Genomic DNA, 14,623 nt, shown 5'->3' with positions numbered 1-14,623 from the left:
AAAAAATACAGCAATTTTCATTTGTAAAGCTGCCAGAAACTATTTCAAATCTCACGTTCCCTTGTCCCCGAGATACTAGTTTTACGGAATGCGCATAGAATTTTTTAATTATTTACCAGATTTTACAGATGAATTTCCATAATTTTATGTAAAATATGAAGAAAAATCGGAAAATTCTCTAGAAAAATGTCAAATCGGCTTTATATTCTCCTTGCTGTAGTCCTTTTCCTAGCAACATTCGGTTCAACCGGTCTAATCGTTCTTCCAGCCAGTATCCTCTGTTTCGTAGCGGGGTAAGCTTTAATTCTTTAGAAAAACCTTAAACTGGAATACCTTCAGATTTCTCTACATTTTCTATCAAACGGGACACGAAAAACATGACGAAATCGCTGGAATTTTATCCGAAAATCTGCAAAAAGGAAAATTATCTGCGGGAATTGAGGCTCTGCTGAAAAATGGAAAACGACTCAAAGAGCAAAATCAATATGTGGAGGTGCATTCAATGTGCAATTCACCGCAATTAGATTTGGTTTTAGAACAAGTAGGGATTTATGTGGACTGAAATGTTATTAAAAATATTTTTTTTTAGATTCTCGGCAATATAACACGGGATTACGTCGGCTTTTGGTATAAAACACTTTCAAATGATAATATTTTTGAACAAAGCTTAAAGAGAACCTCCCGAAGATCAATTGCCTCATTGACACAATGGTGTGTAGCTCATTAATAAAATTTTATTTTATAAAACAAAAAATGGAAAAAAATCAATAAAATCTCAAATTTCCAGTCTCCGCCAGGTTGATTGGGTTCCATTGCTCACGCGTGACGTTGTCGACGATTTTGCTTCTCATTTACGGCTTTTCCGGAAAGCTAAGGAAAGAACTGCATTTCAAGCGAAGGAAAAAGATAAAACATTATCCCCTGAAGATTTGGAAGCGGAATTGCTCAGCAATTTCTTTGATTTTGAGCTGGAAATGGAAAAATCGTTGTGTAGAGATCTTCTTTCAACTACACCGCATTATGAAAATGGTAAAAATTGAGATTTTCGATGAAAAAATTCAATTTTTTCCGATTTTTCAGCCTATCTTCATGATCTTGTCGATATAATTCTCTATTTAATAATGCCACCGGAAGATTTTAGATGTCGGCCGCTGAGATTCTTGCTTCGAGAAGTTGTTGGTCAGTGTCGGAAGATATTCAGGAAATTGAGAAAAATTGAAAAAATAAAATCAATTTTTAAATCGAATTTTCTTCTAAAAAGACAAAAAATGACCGAAATTTGATGGAAAATTTAATTTTTTTCTGAAAAAAAAGTCAATGTCCCTTTAAAAGATGTGTAGATTTGCGAGCCACGAGTATACTCGTGGACAAGCATGAAAAACGTATTTTCTAGCAGGATTTCACGGTTTTTTGCGTTTTAAATTTAATTCTGCCTAAAATAATAAAAAAAATTATAGAAAAAATAATTTTTTATTGATTTTTTGTTGAAAATCGAAAAATTTTAATGCTATTTTTCGAAAAATCGGGGAAAAAACTAAAAAATATTTTTCGTTAACTTTTTTGAAATCCAAAAATTTAAAGTTTTTCGATTTTTCAAAAAATAGCAACAAAACCATCGAAACACACAATTTTTCTTCAGAAAATAGGAAATCTCAGACATTTTTGCCGAAAAAAACGCTTGTCCTCGCATAGTACACGGTGCTCGTAAATCTACACAACTTTTAAAGGGACATAGAAGGTCTCGCAACGCTCTTTGCTGGCGAAAAATGGATAAAAAAACGAAAATAACATTTAAAAATCTAGTTATTATTTTTTTTTTTCAGTAAGAAAAGTGATTCTGCCTACTCTGGACTACCTCTCCGATCCAAATGAAATATTTCAATTAATCGTTTGGCTTCTCAGTGAAGTGGAACCAAAACCCGATGATTTTGTGGCGTGTCTCACGAGTTCAACATCCATCGAAGAGCTGGAAGCCGTGTTCCGAGCGATTGCTGACGAAAAAATTGTAATGAGAGGGAAGGATTCCGGTGGAGAACAGGATACTTTCGTTAAACAACAACTAGCCAGTCTACAATTCGTCGAAAATCTAGTTCAGCGGCGAATCGACTTCTTGGGATCCAAAGATTCCGCGTTGCTCACGAAATTTGGCGAAGATGGAGATCAACTTGTACAGCTTCCACTTCACGTTATTCTCACGAATTCTATTGCTCTGTCACAGTTCTGCGAATTTCTCAAATCAGCTGGCGGTCAAAATTATATTGATCTTTATTTAGCCATTGAGGTACATTGGAAATGTCCTACTTGTGTGATTTTGCAGTTTTTTTGGCTTAGTTTTGCTTTAGAACACCATTTTTGATGAAAAACACTGAAAAGATCAGCGAAAATGACCCAAAATAAAGAATTTTCGGTCAAAAATCCTGCAAGAAACGCATGCCGCACAGAAAAATGGGCGGAGCGAAGATTTGCAACCCTGCGGCGCGCCGAGCGTGTACTTCTCGTGGACAACTGGAAATTAATTTTTTGCATTTTCTCAGTCTTTCTGCTAAACTTTTTGGTTTTAGGTCATTTTTGCTGATTTTTTTTGTGTTTAACATTCAAAATTCGCAATATATCACTTATTTATAGTGTTTTCGTTCAAAAATTTCCCAAAATCGAGAGTTTGTGGTTTTTTAACCGTTTTCATTGTGAAAGCTTGAAGAAATATGATTTTAGATCTGAAAAATCCAAAATTCCCTATTTTTCAACTCGAAAGTGTCAAAAATCAAAAAAGTTTGATATGATAACTAGAGAAATTCCGTTTTTCGTATGAAAAATCCCGAAATGCACAGTTTTTGAGCTATTTTCTGTGCAAAATCTCTTTTTTTGGTCTATTTTTGATGAAAAACACTGAAAAAATCAGCGAAAATGACCCAAAATCAAGTATTTTCGGTCAAAAATCCTGCAAAAAACGCAATGCCGCACTGAAAAAGGGGCGGAGCGAAGATTTGCAACCCTGCGGCGCGCCGGGCGTGTACTTCTCGTGGACAACTGGAAATTAATTTTTTCGCACTTATTGACTGAAAAAAGCTCGATTTTGCTCATTTTCGCGCTTTCTCCGGTCGAAAATTGTCATTTTTGCTGTGAAAACTTGAAAAAAAATGTGATTTTCGTACAAAAAATCCCGGAATAATCAGTTTTCGAGCTATTTTCGGTGCAACATCATACTTTTGTTCGATTTTTTATGAAAACCCCGAAAAAATCAGCGAAAATGACCCAAAATGAAGCATTTGGACCATTTTCGCTGATTTTTTTTCTGTTTCACATTGAAATTATGCGAATTTTCTTCAAAAATATAATTTCAGGGCTTCAAAGTTTCCGTTGAACACCAAATGCGTTCACTTTCAAAAGGAGAACTCAGTGAATCAGATGCATATGAGACGGTGAAAGAAGCTGCGAAGTATATGTATGATCAATATTTATCAGAAGAGGTAGAAAATTAAGAAAAACTGATTATTTAACGATGAAAATTCGAATTTTTTGGTCTAAAACGTGTGAAAAAGGCTCGTTTTATCTGGAAAAATGAATTTTTCTACATTTTAAACTTAAAAATTTTGATTTTTCATCGTTAAATTATCAGTTTTCCACTTTTTCCATAAAAAAAACCCCCAAAAATCGCATTTTTTTTTCAGGCAATAACTCGAGTTCCTCTAGAAGATGCTCTAATTTCGAGATTTCTTCAAAGTCTTAAAAACGACGAACCTCATGATCTCTGGTTTGAATCGATTCAGGAAAAAGTGATAGAAGTGTTGAAAACTGACGATCATTTCTTCCCGGCATTCAAAAAATCGGCGGGCTATGTGAAAATGTTGTTGGAATTGGAAATTATTGATGAGGTTTATTATAAATTTCGAGATATCCAAAAAAATCTATTTTTTTTGAAAAAAATTTCAATATTCCTAAAAAAAAATCTATTTTCCTAAAAAAGTTCGATTTTGCCAAAAAAAAATCTAAATTTTGGCTGCTTTTGAAGAAAAAATTATATTCATTTAAAAAATTGAAAAATTATTAAAATTAAAAAAAGGAAGTTTCCCGTTTTTAGGGGGAAATAATCGAAATAAATTTATTTTTCGTATTTTCCAAACAAAAATTTTCCAAACAGAACGAAAAACGATGTAAATTTTGGTTTTTCAAAAATTTTGGTTTTTCAAAAAAAAATTCACTTTTCAAAAAAAAAACTCTATAGGTTTTACAATTTTCAAGCAAAAAATTCGTTTTTTTTCCTGAAAAACACTTATTTTCAGAAAAAAAATTTGGTTCTTTCGAGAAAAATATTCATTTTCCCAAACAAAAATTTTTTTCCAAAAAAAAAACCTTTTTCGGAATACAGCATCAAATATTGGTCGTTTTTTTTTGAAGAAAAAATTATTCCCTTAAAAAAATCAAAGTTTTTAGTTTTTCAACAAAAAAAACTAAAAATTTAGTTGTTCAAATTTTCAAATAAAAAATGTGCTTTTTTTTCTAAAAAACCTTATTTTCGAAAAAAAAAACCATCCCAATTTTTGTTTAAAAAAATCTAAAATTTTAGATTTTTTCCTGAAAAACAACAAAAAATTTTTTAAGCCAAAATCCAAAATCCTGTGAAATTTCAATTTTTGCCCTATATACTCTAAAAAACCTCTAAATTAACAATTTTTCAGGACCGAAACGATCCAACTCTATCAGAATGTGATTCAGTAACATCATTCTCATCATCCCAGGATCGTTCGGAAGATTGCGAATCTGCACTAAGAAAAATGTCGATAGAAGTAGTAGACGGACCACTGGAAGACGAGCCTGTAATGACTGCAACAGTTGAGACACTTGGAATAGGTCATCAAGGAAAACAGACATATGCTCTTTATAATGTACGAGTCAGTCGATGTGTGAATGGACGAGAAGTTAGCAGTTGGAATGTTATTCGAAGATATTCAGATTTTCATACTTTACATCAAGTTCTTGTGCAAAAGGTGCGGAAAATGATGGAGGAGGCACCACGGAAATGGAGATCTGGGAGAATGAGATCTTGGGCGGCATTTTTTTGAATAAAAAAACCAAAATTTTTGTGTAATTAGTGAATTTTTTATGAAAAAAATATTGGAAAAAATTTTATATTAATATTATTAATTTATTATTTAAGATTAAAAATTAAAAAAAAAAATTTTAAGCTATTCTTCGAAAAATGATTGAAAAATTAAAATTTTTTTTTTGGAAATCGGAGAAAAATCAAGCTATTTTTCAAAGAATCGGTTTAAAAATTTTAAAAATTGATTTTTGTTTGTTGAAAATTAAAAAAAAGCTACTTTTTTGGAAAATTGGTTGAAAAGCTCAAAAAAATTTTGTTTGACTATCCAAAATTTTTTGGCAATTCTTTTAAGTCGGGAAAAAAAAAATGAAAAAACCCATTTTTTGTTGAAAACTCAAAAATTTTCAGTTATTTTTTGAAAAATCGGGGAATTAATATTTTTTTTCCATTTCTCAATTTTCTCGAAAAAAAAACATGATTTTTAAGCGACGGAAAATCCTGCAAAAAATGAATTCGCTATTGTCCAGACATAGTAAAGGGTGCTCGTAAATCTACACAACTTTTTAAGGGACATATATGACGACCTCTTTTGCAGCAGAAAATATAGAAAAAAGTGTTTTTTGGAAAACTCGCTAGCCCCCGCTTCTCACAGATCTCCTTCCCGTGTGGTGTCTCAAAAATCTAAACAACTATTTTTAAACTTTAAAAATTTCAGTTCCCAAAGCTGTCAACTCTCTCGTTTCCCGGCAAAAAAACGTTCAACAATTTGGATAATGAATTCCTGGAAAAACGAACAAAAGCACTGAATATGTATCTATCATGTATTCTACAACCACATCTTCTTCGCAATTACCCAGAAATGGATCGTCACGTTTTCGACTTTTTATCGCAGAAAAAATACGCAAATTCGAATCCGTTGACGAAAAAATTCATGTCAGCCATGTTTGATCCGATTCGAAATGGTGTTAAAGCTGTCGGAACGACTGTTATGGCTGTTCCAGATCAAGTTTTTGAAGGTGTCACCAAGATGGGTGTTGGGATTAATAATGCCGCCAAAATTATTATTGTAAGCAAACAAAATTTTTTAACGACCGACAAAAAACATGAAATAACGGAATTTTTTCTAGTTTGAAGCGTTTTTATTTGAAAAACTTGACAATTTTGCCCAAAAATTGCACTTTTTTATAATTTCTAGTGTGATTTTTTTGTTGGAAAAGCCTAAAAGTTCACAATTTTAACTCAGAACATAGTTTTTTTCCCTCAAAAACTCGACAAAAAACTAAACTTTTTTTTTGCTAATTTTTTCGCGAAAAAACGTGGTGTCAGGTTGTCCCATCATGATCTACTGAAAACTGAAAATTTCAATTTTTCCCTTAAAATTTAAAGCTTTTCAACTTGAAATTGCTGAAAATCTAGAGAATTTGTTGGATTTTGATATTAAAGTTTAAAATTCCGTCTGAAAATTGCAATTTTTGGCTGCGTTTCACGTGTTTCAACATAAAATTTTAAACTAATTTATCAAAAATCGATTTTTTTTTTCTTCGAAAAAGCTCAATTTACAGAATCCTAGCAGTAGTAGCACAGTAAATCGACCGCCCGTAATGGAAACCGATAGAGTTGCTGCTTCATTAACGGATACGGTAATAACTAAATTAATTTAATAGGAACAATTCTCGAAATTTTAGGAATCCGAGAATATCCCGCTCCGAGTTCTGGTTCTCGTCGTCAGTGAAGTATTTGGAGCTCAAGGAAGTGCTTGGTTCCGGCGTCAATTGGTTACTGTAATAAAACATATTGTAACTCCATTTGGAACATCGATTAACAAACGAATTGTGGATATTGTTAATTGGTTGACTAGTGAACAACAAGTTGGAGGATATTTGAATTCTTTTAGGTTCGGAAAGTTGAATTTTTTGAAAAAAATTCAGAAAATCTTTTTTACAAAAAATTGTTTTTTGAAATTTTTTTTCGAAAAAAAAAATTTAAAAAATTCTTAATTAAAAAAAAACATTTATTATTTAAAATTTTTTTTTCAAAGACAAATTAAAAAAAAATCATTTTTTGTAAAAAATTTCAAAAAAATCCTAAAACATTTTTTTGTTTGAATTCAAAATAACTTCGGTTAAAAAAATCAATTTTTTTAAAAAATTTCAAATTAAAATTCCTTTTTGTTCCTGAAAAGTATCATTGAAAAATTTAAAATATTCCAAATTTAAGTACATTCAAGACAAAAAAAATTAAATTTCCAATTTTTCAGAGAATCAATGTGGCCAAATGGTGAACTAGCAGCCGAATATGTCGAAAAACCACCGGAGCTTCACCACAAAACCCGTCTACTCGCGAAAACTCTGATGCTTTCATCACTTCCCGACGAGCTACGGATTATACTTGGCGCTAATGTTAGCTATAAGGTTGAAAATTTCATTTTTCACTAAAAAAAATGTACAAATATATTGATTTTTCAGGGAATCAACACGATATCGGAAGCATTTCAGAATAAAAATCTGAATCGTCGTCTTTTGTATGTACTACTGGAACGAACTCTGATAAAAGTTTTCCCATCGAATCGATTCGAGAAAATATTCGCCCAACTTCACTCGAAATCTCCGAGAACCAAAAAAATGTGATCGCAATTTCTTTGCGAAGTGTGTGGTTTAGTCGAATTCGAAAAAATATAATTTTTTTAGTTACAGTCGTGTTAGGATTTAAAAAAAAGTTAGAGATTGAAAAAAATTGAAAAAAAAACAAAAAGAAAAACCATTTTTTTGAAAAATAAATAAAAAATCTGAAATTTCGAATTTTACAAAAAAATATATCAAAAACCAAGAAATTTTGGTTTTTTAATTAAAAAAAAACTCAATATATAATTTGTTTAAACGATTTTTAAATTTTTGGCGATATTTTGGAATATTTTTCGATTTAAAATCGACATTTTTTTGTTGTTTTAAATCGAAAATAGCAATTTCGGCTTAAACAATTAAAAAATTTTTTTGGAGATTAAAAATCGAAAAACGATAAATTTTTGAATTTTGGATTTTTTAAATTTTTTTGAATTCATTTTTTAAAGTTTTTCTTTGAAAATCTTACATTTCCAATTTTTTTGACGATATTTGAAAAAAAAACTCCACAATTTTCTATTTTTTAGAAAAAAAAATTACGGGTTTTAGACGAAAACCAAAAAAAAAGGTTTTTAGAAAAAATTGAAATTTCGAATTTTATTGAGATAAATATATTTTAAAAAAACCAAAAAAAACTTGAACTTTCTGTTTTTTTATGAATAGAAAAAAATTTTAAATTCAATATTTCGATTTTTAGAATAAAAATATTTTGAAGATTTTAGAGAAACGAAAATTTCCGATTTTTCGAAACAAGATTTTTTAACATAAAATTTCGATTTGATTAGTTCCTACCACGGCTGTAAACTTTATCACCGAGATTTTTCAAATTTCCACTGAACACTTTGGTTGTGATAGTTCAAATTCTTTATAAATCCCCTGCTTTTGCATTTGTATAATATCACATTTATTAATTCCTATATTGCACATTCTTTTTGCCATTCCCCCCCCCATTATTTTCCGGTTTAATTGTATTTATTTCTTTGTGCCAATAATTTATTTTGATGAATTTGTATTAAATATAATACATTCTAATTTTACGTGTTGCGTACCTACACGTCTATCTCCTAGTAGTATAGCAATGTTGTAGCTTATACTGCAGGCTTTCAGAAAAATGGACAGAGAAGTTGAAGCTCAGATTGGCTTGAATAATGTGAAGATTTTGAAATCGAATATTTTGGATTCAGATGAGGGGAAATTATTTTTGAAGTTTGGGGTATTTCTTAGTAAAATTAAAAAAAAAATCAAATGTTTTTTTTTTCGAATTTCGATAATTTTGCCGACATTTGAAAAATAAAAATTTTTTAGATTATTTTTATAGAAAAGGTTTTTTTATAAATTTCTTTTGTGAAATTATTTTTTAAATAAGTTTTTTTTCAATGTTTCGATATTTTTTGTTTAAAAAATTTTTTTTTTCGAATTCCAATGCAAAATAATTGGTGTTTCTTCATGAAAATTTTAATTTTAGTGCTTTTTAAATTGTTTTTTTTTTGGAAAAATATTATTTTCTAATGTCTAATTCCAAGCCTTTTCTGCAAAACTATTAAAGCTTTATTTTTTTTTCTGCTTAAAATAATCAGTTTTTCTATCTATAAGTCAATATTCAGAGAAAAACACGAAAATGCTGAAATATTTGTTTTCAAAATTGAAAAAAGTCATAAAAAATTTTGAAAATTTCCGTAATTTTTTTACAGTTTCATTTACTATATTGATATTGTTACTCCACTTTTGATTTTAATAACAACTCCTTTTTATTTAAGGATGAAGATTTGGTAATTGGGGAGCTGGAATCACTAAAAGCCATTCAATCTACTGAAACAATATTATGTCCGAAGCCTTTTGGAATAATCAGACGAAATGGTAAGATTCCTATTGCCCAGTAACACAATTTTAAATTTTTTGCTTTACCTGGTCTCGATGCGAAAATTTTCAATCGATTTTTCATATTTTCGTTGTCCGAAAAAAATTACAATGAAAATGCATGAATCTAAAAAAACTCAACAAAACCATTACGATTTGTAAAAATGTATGTGGTTTTTTTTCGAAAAATTGATTAAAGGATTTTTCGCTTCAAGACCGGATACCGTACTCGTTGGCGCAAAAATCACAAAAATTTTGCATCTAATAGTTAGTAATACTATATTAAACTAATCTGTTTTAGGTTCTTATTCACTAATCACAAGTTATATTGATTTTCAACTCAGAAAGGACTGGGCCCTGGCAGGGTCTCAACTGGCCAAGTAAGCTTATTCAATGATTTTTCTTAGAAATTCTGATTAAGAATGCACGCAAAAAATGGTGAGCAACTGGCTCAAAATGCTCGGCGAACTCGATTCGTAAGCGTCAATTCCGGAATGTCAGATATTTCGAAATCTGAAGAAGGAGAGCAGATTGGTACAGAAAATTTTGGATTTCATGTGACAACGTGTTGTGGAAGATTAGGGCAAGAGAATGATTGGACGGAGACTTGGGAGGCAAGGAATTTTTTTTCAAACTTGTCGTAAATTTGTTACAAATGGATTTTTCGCTCGAAAATCTGTTTTCAAAATTGTTCGCCAACACCCAACGAGACCCGACGTTTAGGGGCGGAAAGTTTTCACCAGACCGTGGAGCGCAATTGCACCTCAATTATTAGTACTGTACTTTTTTCTTTTTAAACTGTATGCATTTCAAAAAAGACTAAATTTAAAAAAGAGTAAATAAAAAAACATGTTCCCATCTTAAAAAAACTAATTGAAACGGTAATTTAACTTTTTGAAGGAATTCTTCATTCGTCACCGCCTTAAGCCACAAATTGATAGATTAATCGAGGTAAAGTTGACGTTTTTTTTTAAATAGAAATTTAAAAAAAATTTCCCAGACTCACAACGATCGTCAACTTTTCGAACTGTCCGAAATACTCTATACAAAAACCGCCAAACTTCTGAAATGTCGAGAAAACGTGCTTCCATCTCTTGTTCACGGAGATTTATGGGGTGGAAATTGGAGTATGACTACTGCTGATGGTGCTCCAGAGCCAATAATATTTGATCCATCGTCAAGTTATTCGGATCCTGAATTTGAATTTGGAATTATGAAAATGTTTGGTAAGATAGAAAAAAAAACTCTGCGATATCATTACCTATATATAAAAAAATAATTTCGTTTGTTCCGTAGTTTGTAGTCTGTGACGTCATAGCTTACAAAGGCAAGGCGTTTTCGGCTGTTGGAGGGATATTAGTTTGGGGTTAATAGGGGGATATAGTCGGGGTACTGTAGTAGTACTGTAGGTGTACTTTAGGAGTGCTGTAGGATTTCTGTAATTCAGGAAAAATTGAGTTTTGTCTTTTGAAGAGATAAAGGTTTGGGGTTAGTAGTGGGATATGGTCGGGGTACTGTAGTAGTACTGTAGGGGTACTTTAGGAGTACTGTAGGATTACTGTAGTTTAGGAAAAACTGTGTCTTCGTCTTTTGAGGGAATATAGGTTTGCGGTTAGTAGTGGGATATGGTTGGGGTACTGTAGTAGTACTGTAGAGGTACTGTAGGAGTACTGTAGGATTTGTGTAGTTTGAGAAAAATTGACTTTTCGTATTTTGGAGGAATATTGGAAACTTCGAAAAAGTTTTGGAATTTTCTAGAACCTTCTGGAAAATTCGAGAAAGTTCTGGAATTTTCTAGAACCTTCTGGAAAATTCGAGAAAGTTCTGGAATTTTCTAGAACCTTCTGGAAAATTCGAGAAAATTCTGGAATGGTCGTGGTGAGACCTATCGTGGTGAGACCCATCTTGGTGAGACCCTTAAAAATTTGGGCGGGAAGTTCAAAATTTATGAGAAAATTTTTTTTGAGAGAAATTCAAGTTTCTGAGAAACTATTTTTGTTTCAGTACCTTCTGGAAGTTTCAAGAACTGGAAAATTCGGGAAAATTCTGGAATGTTCTAGAACCCCTGTAGGACTTTTTCTTTGTTTTGCTACAGCAATGTTCAAAGAACTTAGTAATTAATTATTCAGACTTCTCCAGTTAAGGAGAGTTTTTAAGTTATTAAAAAAAAAGTATAGCTCTGTAGAATTTTTTTGAAAGCCTGATAGGGACAATGTGTTGGAGGAAAAACCAGAAAATTCTAATTGTCTCTGGGAATTTTCTGAATCGTAAACCATGGAAAGTGAAAATGCGATTGAATCGATAAAGTGTCAACTTTATTTTGATGAGGCATTTGTGAATGATTAAAATGGACATTTATGTGCTTTACATTTCAAACTCCGCCAGTCGCTGGCCGCGCCGGAGGCGCGGTCATCTGCTGGTAACTCAATATAATTAAAATTTCAGGTGGCTGGACTCAAGATTTCGAAAATAAATACGAAAAAATAATCAAGACAGCAGATGGAAAAAATCAAAGAGTGTTACTTTATGAATTGTATCATAATTTGAATCATTGGAATCATTTTGGAAATTCGTATAGAAAAAGTTCCATTGATCTTATTAAACAAATACTAAAATTTTAACTGTTTCAGAATAAAAATTGTATATTTGTTATAAGACCACATGAAAACAAAAAAAAACCGATAAGATGATATTTTTTGAATTAAAAATGTTATATTAGTTTTTTACAATTTCAGAAGAAAAAAAATTAGACAAAATTTATAATAATGTTTATAATAATTGTTATAATAATGTTAGGAAGAACTATTGCACAAGTTTGTTACAACTAGATTTTTATATTTTTCATGGAGTTCACTAAAAAATATTTTTCAAATAATTTTTGTTTTAGTAGGCCTTGTTTGAACAGAAAGACATAAATATTCAACTCTCGGAAACAACTTTCCACCAAGAAAAATTACTGTTTCAAATTCAACAGAAAATTTGATACATGAATTTTTGTTAATCAACCGACTGGATGCCTATCTACCTTTTTTAAATCTATTTTTTCATTTTGGTTGATTTGCTTTATTTGTTTTGTTTTTTTTCTTTTGGCCTTCCATTACTTTTTTCTATTTCGCCTCAATTTTTCACAGTTTGTTGAAACTGTAAGTATATATGTTCTGTACATTTTTTTCAACATTTTCTGAGAAACACGAAAAAAGTGACAAAAATTAGAATTTTTCAGAACGTATTACACCGAAATCTGGCAAATTGAGAAATAAGGCTGTGCGGCATCCAGATTTTTTGGCGAACGGCATTCGCCGTTCGCCGAACCTTAATTTTCGTTCGGCAATCGTCATTTGCCGTTCGCCGTTTGCCGCACAGCCCTGGTATGTAGCTCAATTATCAAAGTTAGAAGTAATGATAACTGATTTAATTCAAATGTGAAACAGTGAAATTTTTTTTGTATTTTATTTTTTGCTGACCCGAAAAAATACAAATAATATAATTTTACCAGAATTCAAATATTGAATTACCAAAAAATTGTAGAATTTCAATGTTCTCATTCATTTTCAAAAGCGCTTAAAAAAAGAAACAAAATGTACAGTTTCAGACGTTCCAGATAAAAGAAATGATCAAACATAGAACATTGTAATTAGGTCTAGCTACATAGATGTAAACGATAATAATAATACCAATTAACAAAAAACGGTGTTAGAAACTACAATATTTACAGAAATACAAAAAGCGGATAAGCCTGTCTCTGGAATTCAAATCTCTTGGCAAATCGATTCTGATCGACGTCAAAGTATTTCGGAGCTGGGGGACTGACTTCGACGAATCGATGTATCATAGAATGCAGAAATGTATAAAAACCCTCAAAATCTTTCAAGTTTTAATGTGTATTCCAGAAGCTAAAATAGAAAAGAAGCATCAATTTTATTTGGAGACAGTTTTCAGAAATGTACTTTCTTCCAAATTGATGTGCCCAAATTTTTGGCTCGAAATTTCCACTTTATGGTTTAATTTTAAAGAGAAAACGTTTTTTGTCCTAATGTTTTAGAAATGATAAATGATCAAAATTGCATTTTGCATTGCATTTTATCTCTTGTCAACTCAAATTAACAATAAAAAATGATTTTGAAAAATTCACTTAAAAAATACTGTTTCACGTTTTTGCAATAAATTCGTTGAATCAAAGAATTTCCACTGATATCTTTATTCTTTTAGTATTATGTGTACGTGTATGCATTTTTCCTACAAGGTAAATTTTTTGATCCGTGCTCGGAGAAAAGGTATTCTATTGAATTCTCAAAGTTGTTTGCTTTCCAGAAAGTACGTTTCTCTTTGCTGGTTGCTAAAAAACGTGCGAAAATTAAATTTATTAAGAATAAATTTTCGAAAAAATTGCTGTTTCATTTGTGAATTAATTCAATTATGATTATCATTGGTTTGATACAGAGTGTAATCACGACTGTCTATTTCCCAATATTCTGCTCCGCCACAAAATTTTGAAAATTCACGAATATACCCTTTCTCCGAAAGCGGCTCAAAAAATGTACCCTGCCAGAAAAATGTGAACAATTGAATTGTTGGCCCCATTTTATTTGAAATTGTTGCCAGAAGTGGATCCTGTCAGCTATATAAAGATACACGTGAATACTAAAACCGCAAACATTCGATTATATATCAATAAGTTGAAACAGAACAATGTTTTTTTTTGCATTAAGAATTAGGAACACCTCATGCTTGTCTGCCTATTCACCCACTTCACGCCTACCTGCCTAATACCTCATGCATATATTCCCATTCAAATTTGGTACCAGTTCCAGCATGGTTCTAAAAATCAAAATCATTTTTGATCCAATTTGAAAATTTTTAAGTTCATCTTCCATTTTATTTATTTGAACTTCAGGTTTTTTTTTTCGTATAAAAATAAAAGTGTTTTGCAAACATTCAATGATAGAAAACATTCAGCTGAATATATAGAAAACCCTCAGTTATGTAAGTACAATGAAAAAAGCATTTGTTTTTACACAGATAGTTGAAACAGTAAAAAATTGAATTTGTATCAACTTTGTATTAGTGGGAAACAGCCAAATAATTTGCACTATTATTGGCGCTAAGT

At 30.9% G+C, this 14,623-nt stretch overlaps 2 protein-coding genes and 10 non-coding genes across 20 annotated transcripts; 7 read left to right on the top strand and 5 right to left on the bottom strand.

Annotated features, from left to right (window-relative positions):
- Window positions 1–77: 77 nt before the first annotated feature.
- Window positions 78–8,696, top strand: snx-13 (the record flags this gene model as incomplete). Of its 4 annotated transcripts, NM_070625.8 has the most annotated exons (14): window positions 78–293; window positions 340–541; window positions 590–711; window positions 788–1,029; window positions 1,081–1,179; window positions 1,824–2,281; window positions 3,342–3,467; window positions 3,669–3,872; window positions 4,677–4,985; window positions 5,757–6,107; window positions 6,604–6,681; window positions 6,727–6,935; window positions 7,299–7,452; window positions 7,507–8,696. In NM_070625.8, 14 exons carry the CDS (start codon window positions 187–189, stop codon window positions 7,666–7,668), a joined length of 2,823 nt encoding a protein of 940 aa, NP_503026.3. The 4 variants fall into 4 exon arrangements, with proteins under 4 accessions (NP_503026.3, NP_001359711.1, NP_001299974.1 ...); NM_001313045.3 differs by lacking the exons at window positions 78–293; window positions 340–541; window positions 590–711; window positions 788–1,029; window positions 1,081–1,179 and having other exon boundaries at window positions 2,009–2,281; window positions 7,507–7,668; NM_001268990.3 differs by lacking the exons at window positions 78–293; window positions 340–541; window positions 590–711; ... (1 more) ...; window positions 1,081–1,179; window positions 1,824–2,281 and having other exon boundaries at window positions 3,369–3,467; window positions 7,507–7,668.
- Window positions 8,697–8,766: 70 nt separating this feature from the next.
- Window positions 8,767–13,643, top strand: Y116A8C.25 (protein-ribulosamine 3-kinase; the record flags this gene model as incomplete). Of its 6 annotated transcripts, none has more annotated exons than NM_070624.4 (7): window positions 8,767–8,872; window positions 9,417–9,516; window positions 9,818–9,896; window positions 9,938–10,130; window positions 10,417–10,467; window positions 10,517–10,742; window positions 11,962–12,167. In NM_070624.4, the coding sequence occupies 7 exons, from the start codon at window positions 8,771–8,773 to the stop codon at window positions 12,135–12,137; spliced, it is 927 nt and encodes a 308-aa protein (NP_503025.2). The 6 variants fall into 6 exon arrangements, with proteins under 6 accessions (NP_503025.2, NP_001299969.1, NP_001299971.1 ...); NM_001313040.4 differs by having other exon boundaries at window positions 8,767–8,809; window positions 11,962–12,155; NM_001313042.4 differs by lacking the exon at window positions 11,962–12,167 and adding an exon at window positions 13,232–13,643 and having other exon boundaries at window positions 8,771–8,872.
- Window positions 9,395–9,415, top strand: 21ur-8598. Its single transcript, NR_068219.1, has one exon.
- 21ur-12301 lies at window positions 10,331–10,351 on the bottom strand. Its single transcript, NR_068218.1, has one exon.
- Window positions 12,518–12,538, top strand: 21ur-5151. Its single transcript, NR_068217.1, has one exon.
- On the bottom strand, window positions 12,593–12,613 carry 21ur-2344. The gene has a single exon (NR_068216.1).
- On the bottom strand, window positions 12,880–12,900 carry 21ur-439. The gene has a single exon (NR_068215.1).
- 21ur-804 lies at window positions 13,146–13,166 on the top strand. The gene has a single exon (NR_068214.1).
- A 62-nt stretch (window positions 13,644–13,705) lies between the features above and the next one.
- 21ur-3091 lies at window positions 13,706–13,726 on the top strand. Its single transcript, NR_068213.1, has one exon.
- A 225-nt stretch (window positions 13,727–13,951) lies between these two features.
- Window positions 13,952–13,972, top strand: 21ur-2434. The gene has a single exon (NR_068212.1).
- A 161-nt stretch (window positions 13,973–14,133) lies between these two features.
- Window positions 14,134–14,154, bottom strand: 21ur-470. The gene has a single exon (NR_068211.1).
- Window positions 14,155–14,482: 328 nt separating this feature from the next.
- 21ur-9620 lies at window positions 14,483–14,503 on the bottom strand. The gene has a single exon (NR_068210.1).
- Window positions 14,504–14,623: the final 120 nt, after the last annotated feature.

Source organism: Caenorhabditis elegans, chromosome IV (genome assembly GCF_000002985.6).
Source record: "Caenorhabditis elegans chromosome IV".
NCBI classification, from domain to species: Eukaryota; Metazoa; Nematoda; class Chromadorea; order Rhabditida; family Rhabditidae; genus Caenorhabditis; species Caenorhabditis elegans.
Note: the sequence above shows the minus strand (reverse complement) of the source record. Positions and strands in the feature narration are given on the sequence as shown.